General features: G+C 44.5%; 1 protein-coding gene across 3 annotated transcripts in view; it reads left to right on the top strand.

Moving 5' to 3' along the window:
- LOC135512430 (tetratricopeptide repeat protein 7A-like) overlaps window positions 1-18,901 on the top strand; it is a 43,344-nt gene that overhangs the window by 16,767 nt on the left and 7,676 nt on the right. For all 3 annotated transcript variants that reach the window (XM_064934454.1, XM_064934453.1, XM_064934451.1), the window contains exons 10-20: window positions 42-179; window positions 725-808; window positions 1,425-1,529; window positions 4,193-4,310; window positions 4,742-4,799; window positions 5,224-5,296; window positions 5,441-5,601; window positions 10,410-10,526; window positions 10,795-10,901; window positions 14,377-14,511; window positions 16,159-16,361. In XM_064934454.1, coding sequence (XP_064790526.1) covers window positions 42-179; window positions 725-808; window positions 1,425-1,529; window positions 4,193-4,310; window positions 4,742-4,799; window positions 5,224-5,296; window positions 5,441-5,601; window positions 10,410-10,526; window positions 10,795-10,901; window positions 14,377-14,511; window positions 16,159-16,361 — 1,299 coding nt within the window. The remainder of the gene's footprint in view (window positions 1-41; window positions 180-724; window positions 809-1,424; window positions 1,530-4,192; window positions 4,311-4,741; window positions 4,800-5,223; window positions 5,297-5,440; window positions 5,602-10,409; window positions 10,527-10,794; window positions 10,902-14,376; window positions 14,512-16,158; window positions 16,362-18,901) is intronic.

The following is an 18,901-nucleotide window of genomic DNA, read 5'->3' as shown; positions in this document are numbered from 1 at the left end:
TCCTAGACAGCTATGTGATTTTTCCTCCCCGTCCCCTATAGGCCAGCGGAGACGCAGTCATCAGCCGAGCCCCCGACCATAGGGAGGAGCGGGAGACCAGTCTGCAGGACGCCACCTCTGTCTACGACCTGCTGAGCATCGGCATGGCCAGGAGGGGGCAGTATGCCATGCTGTCTGAGGTAAGCCTGCCTCGAAAAAACACTGGAGGCCAAAGTACTGAAACCTAACTAGCTACACAGTGTGAAGGGAAAGCTTTGCCTCTGACAACTGTTTCATGCCCTTGTTGTGTCGTACACTTTCGAGCAGGTTTAGGGACTCTCTCGCTCTTTCTCTAAGAGAATCTCTGTCTCTCTCACCTTCTTTCTCTATTCCTCTCCTTATTCTCTCTCTCTTTCTCTCTAGCTTACCCAGGCTTCTCTCTCTTTACGTTCAGGTTGGCAGCGTTTTTTTCTCCAGGCGAATGATAGTGAGCACTGCCTCACTAGGCCAGACAGGTGAACCCTCTCACGTGTTGGGGCCCATGCAGGGTACCACTAGTCTTGCTAACAACACGTCGCTGGTTATGTCTGTCTGCCTGACTGACGTCGTTCCTCTCAAAGGTGTCATGGCGTGTCAAATGAACATCTAACCCTCAACCTTCAACCTCTCTCCTTCAACAATGTGGGTTGATATCTCAAATGCGTGTGTGTCTGTGTGTTTGTGTGTGTGTGTGTGTGTCCTCCAGTGTCTGGAGCGGGCCATGAAGTTCTCATTTAATGAGTTCCACCTCTGGCACCAGTTGGGCTTGTCACTCATGGCGTGTGGGAAGGTAAGTTCATCGCACACACACACACACACACACTATCCTACTCTAATCTGGCACTACTACCTGTTCGCAAGCATATGTATTCACTCATCCTCTAAATGTTGCTGTGAGGTTGTGTGTGCGTTAGTCAGTAGAATGCGTGAACCAGAAGGACTGAGTGATGACGAGAGATGAGGAGTGTGACAGATAGAAAGATCTGGAACCGTCCCGAGTGAAACAGGAAAATTGATCTCCTCCACGGCCTGGCTGCCTGCAGGATGAGGTGACACCGCAGATCAATGCAGAACTCTGGAAATAGGCTGCTCCCTATAAGGATGGGGGTGGGGGGGGCTCAGTGTCGTCGGATCTGCTTCTATTTAGGGCCAGCTGTGTGTATGAGGGAGCGAGAGAGTGTGTGTGTGTGTGTGGTGCATTGATGAATGACCTATATGACTCCCTTTCTGTGTTATTCTATACGGAAAGTAAATATGCGCGTGATCTATGCTCCTGTTATATCAGTAGACTAGATTGTCTCTGTCTACACTGTAGGAGAGTGTGCGTAAGCATGAGTGTGTGTGTGTGTGTGAGATGACTTTTCTCGACGTGTCAGTGACCATGCGTGTGTGCCTGTGTTTTACAGGGTGTGGGTGCCGTGTCTGTGCTCAAGGAGTGTGCCAGGATGAGACCCGAGGACCCCTCACTGCCCATGTTGGCCGCCAAAGTCTGCATCGGCCAACTGCACTGGGTGAATGACACACACAGTCTCTCTCTATTTCACGATACCTTTACACGACATGCTATGCATACCATCCATACGGGCCGTCGGTCACCATTCAGAATCGCCGCAACAATTATTACATAACCGCGCTCCACACGAACGCCCACCTCCGCCCCAACCACTGTGATAACCAGCCTAGCAATGCCGGGCCTGTTGTTGATCCAGAAGGGGGGTAGTGTAGGATTAGGAGACGAATGGTGGCATGGCAACAGAGGGGCTAGAGATCAGATGTGGCTAGGGAGACTAAGGAGCTTACAGCCTTACAATCACAATAGGATGCTATGGGACCAAAGAGCAACAAATTCAAAGAGCAACAAATTACACACATCTTGACCCTTAAAACTACACATTTGCACTGTATTATCTGGGAGTCTGGGACATTGGGACTAGAGTCATTCGAGGGTCTTTGACCCCTAGTTGGTAGGAGTGGAGTGACCAATTGGGATTTGTGTCCGACTGTGGAATGTTATTTTTATTTTTGAAAGAAATATATATGATTTTTGTTGCATTATTTGATTGTAAAAATTACATTTAGGGAGTTTAATAAGGGAAAATATTTTTTTTACGAATTTTCCAAATGTTTTCAATATTATTACGCTGAACAAAAATATAAACGCAACATGCAACAATTTCTAAGATTTTACTGAGTTACAGTTCATATAAGGAAATCAATCAATTGAAATAAATAAATTAGGCCTATTTTGGCCCTATTACATGACTGGGAATAGAGTGGCTGTGCAAAGTTGCTGGATATTGGCGGGAACTGGAACAAGCTGTCTTACACGTTGATCCAGAGCATCCCAAACATGCTCAATGGGTGACAAGTCTGGCACATTTTCAGCTTCCAGTAACAATGTACAGATCCTTGCAACGTGGGGCTGGGCATCATCATGCTGAAACATGAGGTGATGGCGGCGGATGAATGACACGACAATGGGCCTCAGGATCTTGTCACGGTATCTCTGTGCATTCAAATTGCCATCGATAAAAATGCAATTGTGTTCGTTGTACCATAACCCCACTGCCACCACGGGGTACTCCGTTCACAACATTAACATCAGAAAACGACTCGCCCACACGACGCCATACATGCTGTCTGCCCAGTACAGTTGAAACTGAGATGTATCCATGAAGCACAAGCATTTCGCTACACTCGCATTAACATCTGCTTAACCAGGTGTATGTGACCAATACAATTTGATTTGAAGAGCACACTTCTCCAGTGTGCCAGTGGCCATCGAAGGTGAGCAAATTTTGTCCACTGAAGTCGGTTACGTGGCCAAACTGCAGTCAGGTCAAGACCCTGGTGAGGATGACGAGCACGAAGATGAGCTTCCTGAGACGGTTTCTGACCGTTTGTGCAGAAATTCCTCGATTGTGCAAAACCCACAGTTTCATCAGCTGTGCAGGTGGCTGGTCTCAGATGGTCCCGCAGGTGAAGAAGCCAGATGTGGAAGTCCTGTGCTGCCGTGGTTACACGTGGTCTGCTGTTGTGAGGCCAGTTGGATGTACTACCAAATTCTATAAAACAATGGGGTTTTTTAACACTGTTCTACAACAGTATGCTTAAACTTTTGAAGTATTTGCTTTGCTAGACCTAAAGTTTAATGTTTGCTTTTTAAATGTTGTTTTATGTTCTAAATCTAGAAAAACATGCTAACGGAATTACCCCTGGAGCATTTAATAATGCATATTTGTATAATCTTATGTTAGTATTAAACAATTTAAAAAAAATGAATCACTGGAAAATATAAACAAACTGTTGAGATTAACATTATTTAAAAGCTTACCAACAGGGTTGTCAAACTATTTTAAATGTCTTGGGAAAACATTTGTCATTAAACGTTATCTAAAAATGTGTCAACTCCGTTTTGTTTCATATTCGCATATGTTGTAGCTTAGATCCTAATTTGACATCATCTGAGTTGGGTCATTTGTGTTGTGCCCGCCATCGGTAGAGATACAACATGCTCTTGAATAAAGGAGCACCTTTATCTCCTAAATGTTTAGCCATTTCCATGGGCAAATATATTTTGTTTAAATCAAAATGGACACTGTCAAAAAGGAACTAAATTCAAATGGATATATCTCATAATAACATAATGGCTCTCTTTCTTTCTATTGCATGGAACTTTGTTGATAGTGTCCGTATTCTGAGAAAGAGAGGGATAGAGAATGAGGAGGAGGATGATGAGGGAGGGGAGAGATAGAAAGAGAGAGTAAAGGGGAGGGGGGACAGTCAGGGAGAGTCTAAGCAGCTGTCCTGCTGTTCTGCTGGCACCGTGTCAAAGGCAATTCACCGACCCCCTCCCCATACCTCACACTGAGTGACACAGTTTTACCTCGTCCCAGCTCAGCCAAACGGGGGACTCTAGTGCGCTGTTCTTCACCTGAATCTACAGTGTCCTTAAACAAACCACACACTGCCCACGATACAGCCCTTCAGACTATACAAACACTCTAATACTATACAAACACAAAAGCTCACTAAACAAGACAATCCGAAACCAACTGAACATGCCTTTAAACCCTTGATCTCACAGTTGAGCTCACAAGGTTAGTAAATACTTCAGCAGACTAGACCCATACCACATCGGACTGTTATCTTTGTGTGTATCTGTGTGTGATAGCTGGAGGAGGCTGAGGCCCTGTCTCAGAGTGTGGTGTCCATGGGAGAGGAGGCTGCAGAGTTCCTGTCCCGTGCGTACCTGACTGTGGGGCTGTGCTGCAGTCTGCAGGCCTCTGACGGTAAGAGACACCACTATGAGCTGCTCTACGAGGCAGGATTGGTTTCCTCTAACAAACGGTGGATCTTGTCCCGATTCACCGGGAATCCACCATTGAGAGAACCCACTGAACTCACTTCGCTACACTCGCATTAACATCTGCTAACCATGTGTATGTGACAAATAAAATTTGATTTTGAATTTTTGATTTGTCCTGATAATCCACACTTTCATTGATTGGCAATCCCCGTCGCCTGTGCAGTATTTCATTCCGAGGTGAATTGTGTAGGAATGAATATGAGTTGGTACTCACAAAGGGCGACTAATATTTTCAGAATTCAGAACCGTGCGATAAATACCGTAAACCTCATTATAATCCACCATGACAATGTCACCCAAAATGCCTTGTTTTCCACTGATGGATTTGTCCATCTGTACCTAATCTCTCTCCAGCCACTCTGAAAGCTGATCGGGATGGATTCAACAGACGAGCACTGCAAAATCTGCATAAGTACGTACCAACCTCTCTCTGTCAGTCTAAGTAAGTATCCTTTGCCACGAGGCTTGGCTTGTGCAATTCAGAACGGCTCATAGGAGCAGGAGCCCGTCTCCTGTTTCTGTAGCGCGAGGCAGCTTGATGTACAAGTACACCCCCTGGACAGGACGCTAGTCTATCACAGGGCCTTACCCCGAATATCCTTAATGCTGAATGCCAAGCAGAGACACATCAGGTCCCATTTTTACAGTCTTTTGTGTGACTCAGCCAGGGATCAAACTCCCAACCTTCCAATCTCAGGGTGGACAATCTAACCACAAGGCCACTCTGTCAATCTAGGTTGGTCTTAACCTGTGTGTTTGTTTTTATAGTTAGCATACACTACAGTTTGTGTGTTATTCTGCATTGTCATTGAGTGTGATCTCTCTCTCCTCTGAAGAGCCCATGCACTGGATCCCCATGATGCTAAGATTGCTCTCTACCTGTCTCTCCAGCTGGCTCTTGTACGCCAGGTCAGTCAGCACTGCCACACACACATATACTGTAGTACACACACCATTACGGCTCCTCATAGTGGTTCTCCATCTTGGATCTTCTGCGTCTCTTGTCCTTCGGTTTCTCCTCTCCCCATTCACTGTGGATATGTGTGTGAGCAGGTGGCAGCTGCCATGGATCCCCTGCAGGTGGCTCTGTCTCTGCGTGGGGACGACCTGCACTCCCTCCACCTACTGACCCTTCTGCTTAGTGCCCAGAAACACCACCAACATGCCCTCGAAACCCTCACACTAGCGCTCAGCCAACACCCTGAGAACTTCAAGTAGGTCGCCACTCTCCTGTATTATGGAACTGTGTGTGTGTGTGTGTGTGTGTGTGTGTGTGTGTGTGTGTGTGTGTGTGTGTGTGTGTGTGTGTGTGTGTGTGTGTGTGTGTGTGTGTGTGTGTGTGTGTGTGTGTGTGTGTGTGTGTGTGTGTGTGTGTGTGTGTGTGTGTGTGTGTGTGGGGGGGGTGAGAGAGCCTAACTCTGGTGTGTGTTACCCAGCCGGGTGCTCTGGAGGCCCAGGCCCAGACCTCTGTGTGGGGATAGGGTGTCTGAGCTCCTCACCAGAGCCACACACACTCACTGAAGGCCTTATTTAGATGTGCCAGACTGGGCATCCGCACTGCGCTGAGGAGTCTACCCTCACACACCCTTACCCTTTTCACACTGCCGCACTGACCCCAACTCTTCCATGTAGGTTGGAGTTGCAGTACTCCCTCTCTCTGAGAAGCAGACAACATTATGCAGTAATGAAAAACCACAGACACACATTATTAGTCGATCATGCAATTGGCCCATGCCACAGTGTTGCCTTGCTATAAGAAGAGTATGCATATTTGAAAGCCACGTGCTATTTTGAGTATTTCGCAGTGCCACTCACCCTAGAGTCTGCAATAATGATCTAAGACACATGTCCTTCAGAGCACGACCATTTGGGGTCAGTGTTGGTCTCTATGGTGTCAAGAAGAGAGGGGTACAGTGAAAATAGATAGCGGTAAATTAATGTGATATAGAAACAGATAAATAAGGAGATATGGAGTCAGAGAAGGACAGAGCGAATCAAACATTGTTGCATTTATATCGTATTTGTAGCTATATATAATATATATATATATATATATATATATATATATATATATATATCTCTACAGTACCAGTCAAAGGTTTGGGCACACCTACTCATTCCAGGGTTTAAAAAAAAATGTTTTTCTACATTGTAGAATAATAGTGAAGTCATCAAAACTATGAAATAAAACCTATGAAATCATGTAGTAACCAGAAAAGTGTTAAACAAATCAAAATATGTTTTATATTTGAGATTCTTCAAAGTAGACACCCTTTGCCTTGATAACAGTTTTACACACTCTTGGCGTTCTCTCAACCAGATTCATGAGGTAGTCACCTGGAATGCATTTCAATTAACAGGTGTGCCTTGTTAAAAGTTAATTTGTGGAGTTTTGAGCCATTCAGTTGAATTGTGACAAGGTAGGGGTGGTATACAGAAGAATGCCCTATTTGGTAAAAGTCCAAGTCCATATTATGGCAAGAACAACTCAAATAAGCAAAGATAAACAACAGTACATCATTACTTTAAGACATGGAGGTCAGTTAATCCAGAAAATGTCAAGAACTTTGAAGTTTCTTCAAGTGCAGTCGCAAAAACCATCAAGCACTATGATGAAACTGGCTCTAATGAGGACCGCCACAGAAAAGGAAGACCCCAAGTTACCTTTGCTGCAGAGGATAAGTTCATTAGAGTTACCAGCCTCAGAAATGGCAGCCCAAAGAAATGCTTCACAGAGTTCAAGTATCAGACACATCTCAACAGCAACTGTTCAGAAGAGACTGCGTGGATCAGGCCTTCATGGTCGAATTGCTGCAAAGAAATCACAACTATTTATTTTTAATTTTTTAATTTAACCTTTATTTAACTAGGCAAGTCAGTTAAGAACAATTTCTTATTTACAATGACGGCCTACCAGAAGGCAAAATGCCTACTAAAGGACACCAATAATAAGAAGAGACTTGCTTGGGCTAAGAAACACGAGCAATGTACATTAGGCCAGTGGATATCTGTCCTTTGGTCTGATGAGTTCAAATTCGTGAATTTTGGTTCCAACTGCCTTGTCTTTGTGAGATGGAGAGTCGGTGAACGGATGATCTCCGCACGTGTGGTTCCCACCATGAAGCATGGAGGAGGAGGTGTGATGGTGTCGGGGTGCTTTGCTGGTGACACTAGCGATACGCCATCCGATCTGGTTTGCGCTTAGTGGGAGTATCATTTGTTTTTCAGCAGGACAATTACGCAAAACACAACTCCAGGCTGTGTAAGGGCTATTTGACCAAGAAGGAGAGTGATGGAGTGCTGCATCAGATGACCTGGCCTCCACAATCACACGAACCTCAACCCAATTGAGATGGTTTGGGATGAGTTGGACCGCAGATTGAAAGAAAATCAGCCAACAAGTGCTCAGCATATGTGGGAACTCCTTCAAGACTGTTGGAAAAGCAGTCCTCATGAAGCTGGTTGAGAGAATACCAAGAGTGTGCAAATCTATCATCAAGGCACAGAGTGGCTACTTTGAAGAATCTAAAATATAAATATATTTGGATTTGTTTGACACTTTCTTTGGTTACAACATAATTCCTTATGTGTTATTTCATAGTTTAGATGTCTTCACAATTATTCTACAATGTAGAAAATAGTAAAAATAAAGAAAGATACTTGAATGAGTAGGTGTGTTCAAACTTTTGACCAGTATTGTATATGTATATATATGTATCATTTAAAGCTTATATTCTAGTGATTTCTCTCCCTCATATGCATATGCAGACACATTCCTTCTCCATAGAGACATTTGACTGACCCATTTAAGAGCTTTTTGTCAGGCTCAGCCCGTCACAGCCCTCCCTGCACCAGGAATGCCCATCGCCCCGGTAACCATGAGGTCATATCGGCGGAGGGAGAAGTCAACATCTGTTGTTAAAGAAGAAGAAGAATGTGTGAAGAATTTGTGCTGAAGAGGATTTAGTTTGAATAGCATACGTACACAATGACATGCATGTACAGTATGTGACGCTAGTCATCGGATTTCTGCAGCACAGACTGTCAATTTGTCGTAGCACACACTGAATCATTGTGCTTTCTCTCTCACTTTCTGTCTTTCTTGGTCCCCAAATAGAAGGCATTTACTCTACGATAAAAATACCTGTGTACACACACGTTCCTGTAGTGTAAAGACGCAAACCTCGATTAATTTTTCACGTCTCGTACGCCACCTCCATAGGTAGCACAGGAGACACCCCCCCCCCCCATAAAGACAAACATCTCTTCGAGCCATATCATACCACAGTAAATATCTTAACAGCAGACAGTAATTGGATGAAACAGTTGAAATGTGTAGACATTGTCCTTATATTTGACATGTTTTTATTGAGATTTTACCTGAAAATGCAGTACTAGCCTGTTGCATTCTTAAATGGCCGGCGTGGCTTTATAAGTAAACAGCTGGGAAACGCTACTGTCTTTTTATCTCTCTATTTCCTGTCTTTTTTAAAAATCTCTGTCTCTGTTTGAAATTGTTATCAGCTAGTAAACAGGCATTTTTAGCACAAAGCGAAAGAGCTGAGGAGGCTGTGGAAAGGGAGGGGGGAAGGGAGGCGAGAGAGACAGAGAGAGAGAGTGTGTAGTCTCGCAGTTTGTTCTAAAGAAAATGATTAATCCCAGGCTTTGATTCTGCATTCATCTTGCGGCATGTCACAAGATGAGTGTGCTTGCACACACACACACACACAGTAGGAAGCCCACGAACAGACGGCACACCACTCCTCTACTAAACGCTGCTCTGGCCGGTAGCTAATTGGAAACCCACTGGCCCCGCTGACAGGTGTATCCGTAACACCACGTCTGTCAGCAACAGTTTTCATCCTCCTGTCAGATGATACTTCGTGCATATCTCTCGCCCCTCCATCCTCCATCACCCCAGCCCTTCCACCCACCCGTTAACCGGTAACGAGCCACATTTCACCGGGTTTTTTTCCCCTGCTGCCGGGCCGTCTGGCTGTGCTATTGATCACCAGTGCTATCTTTAGGCTTGGACGATATATACCGTATACCGGGGTATTTTCAATTACTGACGGTATAATTTTGGGTTGGGGGCAACCCCGCCTTGCGGGTGCTGCGGGGGTGCGTGCTACGCCATTGCTTAAAACTAACTGAGTTAAGTATAACTATAAGAAATCTTAGCTGTGTCAAATCAAATCAATTATATCCAGCTCAGGGCTCCAGCTATGTATTTGGTTTGCTAACTTGCTAGCCAAGTGGCTAGATGTCAAGATCAAGCTTCTTGGTTACAGCAGAGACATTCGATCCCTTCCTGAATCAAGACCCCTGTTGCCTAACTTGTTTTGCGAGTCAAACAATAGCGCCCCCTGTGTGCACTTCCGGTAATACCGTATACCCTGGTATGGTACAGAAATGGTATGACTGTAAGAAAATCTGGATAGTGCCCTACCCAAGCTCTCTGTCAGTAAAAGGTGAGCAGAGAGAGGAATAATTTGAAGAGGCTCCAGTTGGGGGAGCAGGGAGACAGGAAGAGACAGACAAACAGCAGGCAGACAGACAGGCATCCGCTGTGGGGCATCTTTCTCTCTCACAGATGAGTAAGGGCCCTGACTCTTTCTCTCTCCCTCTTTTTGTCTTTTCCCTTCACATACTGTACCTCTCTCTTCCTTTCCCAGCTCAGCCTCCCACTGTAGCATATTGTAACACTCCAGACTCACACAGTTCCTATCTTGAAAAACAGAGGGCCAAAGCTCTATGAACAAACAGTGATAACCATGCTTATCCTATATGATGGTAGCATCAGGTCCTGGTTGACGTGCCAACGGTACGTGCTGACCTAGCAAACACATGTTGTGTCAACATTGAGCCAATGTTGTGTGTGTGTGTGTGTGTGGGGGGTTCCTGATGTGTCGAGTATATGGTACAGCACACCAATGTGTGTATCGATGTGTAAAGTGCTAATGGTGTACTAATTGATGCATGCTGTGTTGATGTGTTGCTGTCTGTGCTCCTTGTCACTCAGTCTGCTATTCACTAAGGTGAAGCTGGAGGAGGCTCTGTATGGGCCGGGCGTAGCACTCCAGACCTGCCAAGACATGCTGCAGCTATGGCAGAGCCGCTATGACTTCACACGTACCAGGTGTGTGTATGGGTGTGTGTGTCTGTGTCTATATGTCCGCCTGCCTGCCTGTCTCTCTGTTTATGTGGTTAATGAGTGTGTTACATGTCGGTGTCTGCCTCTTGTGTCTATAATGTGTTTGTGTTACATGTGTGGGTGTGTGCATGCACGTGTGTACTCGTGAGTGTGTTTGTCTACTGCACTGGGTGCGTGGCTATAATGGCTGCTGCTGAGTGGGAGCTGGGAAGGATTCTGCTGTGTATTGATTAGCTGCCATGTGGTGTTGCAGTGAGGGGGATGACAGCAGCAGTATCCACCCACCAGAGCCACTTCCACTCAACCGCAAACCCAGTGGCCTCCACCTCACCCTGCCAGACTTCCAGGACAGTGAGACTGGTTTGTACTGTCCACAGCCTCTTGGGTGTATTGATGTCCATGTAACCTTTGTTTAGACAGGTTTGTCTCATTGAGATAATACACAAATCTATTTAGCAAGAGCGACCAGTATTTGGATAGTGTATCCTTACAAAATATGATCTGCTGTTTGTAAACGAGGGGTTTTCGTGAATGTGTATTGATTCAGAATGAACTGTTCAAGGACCAGAGTCCGTATCCACAAAGCATCTCAGAAAAAGAACCTAAGAATTTTGTTCAAACCTGGGGCCATATCCACAAAGCTCTTTGAGTAGAAAATTGTAAGTGCTGAGAATAGAGACATTTTACTCCTACTCTTATGGGTAAAAATAAAAGCTATGCATGAAGCCTCTTTAGTCATAAGAGTCCACTCTAGTTGACAGAATTTCTGGACACCACATGCAATGTCCTAACCAGTTAAGATTTACCAGCAGGTATTTATTGATAATAGAGTCAGTGGTTCCTGTGCGTTTTGACATGATCAAACAATAAATAATCTACACCCATATTCAACCATAGGCCTTATATCTTGCACTATTGACAGTTATTTCACGAGGGTTATTTCACATGACATGCCTAAATACTTCTAACCACTAGGATAATAAACTATCGACTATGTAATTACCAAACGTGATTTCAATGTATCCCCCTGGAGCCCAACATCACGTTGTTTAAAAAAAAGATGCCTGCATTGGCATGGCAATAAATTGGGCAATTGAAAGCATCTTGGGTTTATGTTAACTTTGATTGTGTTCGATGAAAAGTATAGGCCTTTCAAACATTGTATACAACTTTGTATGCAACATCATTGTCAAGTGACTTGATTGATGACTACTGTGCCAATGCAATTTCGATATGTTGAACGGGGGTGCGACGAGTGTTTTGATATAACGGCAATGTTGTCAAAATTCTGCTTTCAACTACTTTCAGAATTGGTTAAAAAAAAACAACGTTATGCATACCAACATATTAGCACAGAGTTTTGTACTGTCTTTGATATTAGGCCATAATTAAGGGTAGGCAAAGTGACTGCGTCACGCGAAAATGATATCAACACGTTTTATAATTGCAACATTTGATGTAGGCTACAGTCACTGTGGTTGTATGAAGCGTACTATCGAAGTGACAGCTGGCGATAGGTTGTATTCCCCATCATTACAACAAAGGCAATGAAGGTAATCGCCATCTTTCCTTTGCGCTACCTCAGACTGTCGTGGTTTTAAGGAAAGATAGCGATGACACACATTAACGTTGACATTGTTGCAAATTATGGGGAATAACCAATCGCGACGAGGCATCTCCAACTGTGAACTAACTCTGTCACGCGTCAGACAACCACAGTGACTGTACATAAAATGTTGCAGTGGTAAAATATTTGATATAATTTTCGCCTGACACTATCACTTTACCTACTCTTAATTATTGCCTAATATGTCGGCATGCATAATTGTTTGTATTTTTTTAACCAATTCTGATGGTTGTTTAAAAGCGTAATTTTTTACAATTTTTACTCCCGTTAAAAAAATTCTAAATCGCTTTAGCGCAAAAGCCAAGCGCCAATAATACGATAAAAATAAGTGACTTGCCGATAATGTTGACAACGTTGCATACAACGTTAGATCTTTCAATCATTTTCATCAAACACAGTCAAAGTTAACATAAGCCCTAGATGCCTGCAATTGCCCAACGTATAGGCATTGACGCCTACTGTGCCAAAGATAGAGCATTTTTAAACGGGAGTGACGAGTGTGTTGAAATAACAGTAATATCGTCAAAATTACACATTTAACAGCCATCAGAATTAGCCAAATCTATCCATCCATCTGGATGCCAACATATTATTTATGAGTGTCAAAGTAATAGTTTCAGGCAAAAATTATATCAAATATTTTACCATTGAAATATGTGCTGTACAGTCACATTCACGGTTGTTTTTTGAAACATGCAATTGAGTTCACAGCTGGCGATGTCTCATTGCATTGGTTATTCCCCATCATTTGCAACAAAGTTAATGACGGTAATTACTATGTTTCCTTTGCAGTACCTCAAACGGTCATGATAACCAGCTGAGATACAGTTTTATGAGTTGATTTTACTCCTGGCTCAGAGATTGTGTAGGCAGTGTCTTAACATCATCCTCAAATCTACTCTGAGCAGGGAGTAGTTTTTGCCTTAAAACAGGTTTTAACAGGTTCCCTAAGATCTTTTTTTGAGGTCGTGTCTAGACTTGACAGTTCATGCAGATTCAGATTTCTGATCATTAGAGTTCTGTTGATGGATTTCCATCCTACATTTAAATGTGTCTACCATGTCCACAGTGTGCCCGGCTTCTCTTTTCCCGCAATATATTCAAATGCCGGTATGCATTCTACAAATGGTGGAATAGGCTCAAAATATTCTGATAATCCTCAACAACAACCTTAATTGTCTCCGTATAGGAGATTCGATTGACCGCTCTAACTTTTGCCACCTTCGCCCTTAAAAGGCACTCCAGGAAGTTGGGATCATGATCCCAGCACAATTGCAACACCGTCGTTCTTCTCCACACTGTTCTTCAATATACTCTGTCTGTCTACACACACTTGAAACATAGCCAGATCCTTTACAATTGTTACACTGCAATGGCTTGCAGCAATGGCTGGTCACTCTGACAGACTCCACTTTTCCCGGCGCATACTTCACCATTTTCGACACCTCAAACAGGTTTCCCACTTTTGCATCCTTACTAAAAAATAAACACATCCCAACTACAAGCGATTCATTATCGTTCATACACATGTCCTACACTCCAATTTTAGACAAATTCCTTTTTGTTCCAGTTTTCGCTACTCCTGTTGTCCATTCAAAACAATTGTTTACACCAAATTTGCTAGATGCGCTGCTTGATTCAAACTCAGCATCCACTTCAGCCATCTTTCCTTTGTCCTCACTCTTCAGACACTAACTCGACTTTGTATTTTGTGTCTTCCTCTGCTTTTTTTCTTCCTTTGTAAATATCAGCTAGCTAGCTAGCGTTTATGAGGCCGGCAAACACGCTAGGAACATAGTTCTTCCAACGTTATAATGAAACGGTTCCTCGGTCCCAAGACACACGTTTTCTGGAGACTTGTGGGAGGTGTGCTGATGACGTTGACCACTGTATGCACTTTCAGTAGCCTGATTGAGTCCAGACTGAGGAGAAATCCGCACACAATGCATCCCTGACAACCTCCTGAAGTTGTCAGACAGATCTGAACACAATCAGAACACAAAGTACCTTTTCAAATGCGATCTTCATATTCTGATAGCAGAAGTCGCATGTAAGTGTCAAGTGTAGACTGAGATGCTTTGTGGATAGGGGCCTCGGCTCTGTGTGTATGTGTACTGACTAAGTATCAACTGTTCCTAGATCAAGCTCTGTGTGTGTGATAGTGTATAGTGCTGTATGTGTGCTGACTATGAACTGTCCCTGGGTCAGGTTCTCAGAGCGGTCCGTCCATTGCTCTATCCCGCCTGGAGCATGCCATGTCAGAGGTGTCAGCCATCAGCTCCGCCCACAAACAGGGCCCCACCTACATCTGGACCACCCTGGAGCGCATCTGGCTGCAAGCAGGTACAGGAGGGAGGGAGTGTACATAACTATCTAGTGTACACTGGAGTCAGCTAGGACAAGCTTCATACCCACTGAAATTAGCTACAGGAGGGAGTGTAGACTCTACCACCAGAGTGTACACTACTGCTGCCAGCTATAGGAAGTGAGAGAGAGTGCACTCCACTGGAGCTAGAGGGCAGGGGTGTGCATCCTACCCTATAATTGTGAACTGAGCAGAGAGAAAGGCCATCACTGTACCGATGGATGAGTTAGGGTCAAGTTCCCTGTGTTGGATTTTAACCAAAGGTAGTTTTTGTCATCTGGCATTTGTCTTCTATTTGACCCTTGAGAGTAATTTCACTGAAAAACCCACTGAACTTTACATCACATGTACAGTAGATACACATATACTGTACCTCAGTCAGTCGTTAGAGGCATCTGTTATATCTCCCTCCCAGCACAGACCGAGCCAGTGTAGTGAATGTACCTGTGTGTGACCCAGGGTGTGGTGCCCTCTCCCAGACAGGCAGGCCCAGGCAGGGATGTGTGGCTGGGCAGTCATGCCCATGTCTCTCCAGTCACATTCCTCTGTCATGTGGATCATCAATTCCTGCCTCAAATCTCACATCTTGATCGGCCCAACTGGCAGGCAGCACGAACACACACAGCACTTCTCCTCAGGGCAGGACACAACCACCCAGCATGACCTGGCTCCGCACACACACACACACACACACACACACACACACACACACACACACACACACACACACACACACACACACACACACACACACACACACACAGCCACTATGCATGATCTCACACACACTCACATGTAGGCACAGAGGGACTATTGTAGGTGGATTCGTTAATATTATTCATGTTCTTCCACTTTGAAAAACAGATAAACATTCACACACTTTACTTGGCTACCGCATAAAGGCATATACGGTGTTGGCGCACACGCACGCACGCACGTACCACACGCACACACATGTTTTAGCAAGCCTCCCCTCAAGAGTTTCTAATGGTTAAGCTGTCATCACTCTGTTGTCCACTCTCCCCCAGAGACAGCTCTATCCCAATGTCCTGCCCTCCATTGGTCAGTGGTGGCCTGAGTGGTGGACTATCCGGCCCACTATCCAGCCTGTAATTGGCCAGTGTTGTGCTTGCGGGAGTGTCTGTGCTGAGGGCAGCCTGGGGTTTGTCTTGAGCCACAGCAGCAGCATGCAATGCCCTTATTTAGGCATGAGCCTCATTACTTCCCAGGCACTGCATTCTGGTCTTGTTTGTGTGTCTGTCAGGGTAAATATGCGTCTGTATCTCTGTGCCTATGACTGAATCTTCTTTCAGTCCATTATGTTGGTATGTGTCCAATGTCATGTTGGTACAGTATGTGTCCTTTCCTCTGTTGCAACATATTCCCCAAGTCAACCTTGTGAATGAGAATGAGTCCTGAAACAACATACCTGGTAAAACAAAGAGAAATGAAACAAGAATTATTCATGTCGAACGACGGTGGCTGTGCAGTTGGTGATGTGACGTGTTAGCCTGGCTTTATCAGCACATACTGTTGTCAGCTGTCTCAACCGATGATCGAGCCCTCTCTCTCTCTCTCCCTATCTCTCTGTCTCTCTCTCGCCTCCCGCCATCTCTCTCAATAAGGAGAGTTGTTCATGGCAGAGGGGCGTGTGAAGGAGGCCCAGTTCTGTGTGCAGGAGGCAGCTGTGCTCTTCCCCAACTCCCACTCCGTGCTGCTGCTAAGGGGCCGGCTGGCCGAGCTCAAAGGGAACCAGGACGAGGCCAAGGGTTTGTACGATGAAGCCCTGGCCATCCACCCCAACGGACACCGCATACTGCTGCACCTGGTGAGAGAGAGAGACACACACACATACGTGTAACACAGTTGTGGTGAGACGCACACATGCACACTCACAGTCCTGGTAAGAGTCACCACACACAAAGACCTGGGGCACATCAACAGGCCTATTATCCTCAGTAATAACAGATAACCATCTTGAAAATATTTCCTGTGAGCCACAGCACTCTGTAAGAAATGGTCCAATCATAAAGAGTCCCAGATCTACCTCTCCCCCCTCATCTCCTGGATCCAACTCTCCCATTACCCTACATGCTTTCTCCATAGTGACCATACATTGGTTGTGTAGCCGTAAATGCTTCTCTGGCTTAAACAGTGGCCACAGTGTGACCACATAAGGCCAGTACCTTTCTCTCGGGGGGTGAGAGAGGGTGTATTATGTGTGGGGTGAGAGAGGGTGCTCTTGGCTTCCATATTTGGCCAGTGGGAGTACCAATCCCTGGGGTGAGGAGCTGAAACACAGCCAGCTGGCACTGGCCCACTGTCTCCTATGACAGATCTGTGTCTGTATCACTGTGAGTGCGTGTCACTGTGTGTGTGTCCGAGTGTGCGCCTGCATGTGTTTTTCTGTGAATATGTGTAAGCAGAACAGCATGTTATGTGGAGTATGGCCAATCCTGCTTGCTCCAATCCAAGTATTACAATTCAGAACCAATACTGCAGTTTCTCCTCTGAGAGACAGTATCTCCAGTTAGGATGGGACCTTTTTAAATGTGTGTGGGTGCGGTAGGTTCCCCACAATGCCCATTCAATTCAACTCTGCCTGTACTAGTTTGCTGTTAAAAGGGTTTTGGTGTTCATCCTAACCTCTTAACCCTTAACCGTGGCGGCCATTTTGACATGGTCCTGTTCTCGTTTTATGAGCTTTGTTTACAAGCAAGCTAATAATAACTTGGTTTAACGAGCTACGGTAATTAGAAATGCAGCGAGTTCAACACCGTTAGCGGATGTTCTCCAGACTTGCTCGCCCTTCCGCTCGCTGCCTAGCAACAGCTCATTCCCTCCATCTTTCTGGGTGTTACCCCAAAATATCCTCCCCCAACTCCCCAATAAAACAGTGTTATACCGTTATGATGTTGTCTATATTCAACATAACCACTGGTTACACCAAGGGAGAGGATTATCCAGAAAATGCTATTATTAGATTCACTCGGCCTATACAGTATTATAAGATTCACTAGCCCTGTACAGTAGTATTAGATTCACTAGGTCTGTACAGTAGTATTTGATTCACTCGGCCTGTACAGTAGTATTAGATTCACTCGGCCTGTACAGTAGTATTTGATTCACTCGGCCTGTACAGTAGTATTAGATTCACTCGGCCTATACAGTATTATTAGATTCACTCGGCCTATACAGTAGTATTAGATTCACTAGGCCTGTACAGTAGTATTTCATTCACTCGGCCTGTACAGTAGTATTAGATTCACTCGGCCTGTACAGTAGTATTTTATTCACTCGGCCTATACAGTAGTTTTTGATTCACTCGGCCTATACAGTAGTATTAGATTCACTTGGCCTGTACAGTAGTATTAGATTCACTCGGCCTGTACAGTAGTATTAGATTCACTCGGCCTGTACAGTAGTATTTGATTCACTCGGCCTATACAGTAGTATTAGATTCACTCGGCCTATACAGTAGTATTTGATACACTCGGCCTATACAGTAGTTTTTGATTCACTCGGCCTATACAGTAGTATTAGATTCACTCGGCCTGTACAGTAGTATTTGATTCACTCGGCCTGTACAGTAGTATTTGATTCACTCGGCCTGTACAGTAGTATTTGATTCACTCGGCCTGTACAGTAGTATTAGATTCACTCGGCCTATACAGTATTATTAGATTCACTCGGCCTATACAGTAGTATTAGATTCACTCGGCTTATACAGTAGTATTAGATTCACTCGGCCTGTACAGTAGTATTAGATTCACTCGGCCTATACAGTATTATTAGATTCACTAGGCCTATACAGTATTATTAGATTCACTAGGCCTGTACAGTAGTATTAGATTCACTAGGCCTGTACAGTAGTATTTGATTCACTCGGCCTGTACAGTAGTATTAGATTCACTCGGCCTGTACAGTAGTATTTGATTCACTCGGCCTGTACAGTAGTATTTGATTCACTCGGCCTGTACAGTAGTATTAGATTCACTCGGCCTGTACAGTAGTATTTGATTCACTCGGCCTATACAGTAGTATTAGATTCACTCGGCCTATACAGTAGTATTTGATTCACTCGGCCTATACAGTAGTTTTTGATTCACTCGGCCTATACAGTAGTATTAGATTCACTCGGCCTGTACAGTAGTATTTGATTCACTCGGCCTGTACAGTAGTATTTGATTCACTCGGCCTGTACAGTAGTATTTGATTCACTCGGCCTGTACAGTAGTATTAGATTCACTCGGCCTATACAGTATTATTAGATTCACTCGGCCTATACAGTAGTATTAGATTCACTCGGCTTATACAGTAGTATTAGATTCACTCGGCCTGTACAGTAGTATTAGATTCAGCCTATAC

The sequence above is a fragment of the Oncorhynchus masou genome, chromosome 24, assembly GCF_036934945.1.
Source record: "Oncorhynchus masou masou isolate Uvic2021 chromosome 24, UVic_Omas_1.1, whole genome shotgun sequence".
In the NCBI taxonomy this organism is placed as follows: Eukaryota; Metazoa; Chordata; class Actinopteri; order Salmoniformes; family Salmonidae; genus Oncorhynchus; species Oncorhynchus masou.
The sequence above is the reverse complement of the archived record's forward strand: the minus strand, read 5'-3'. Positions and strand labels throughout refer to the sequence as shown.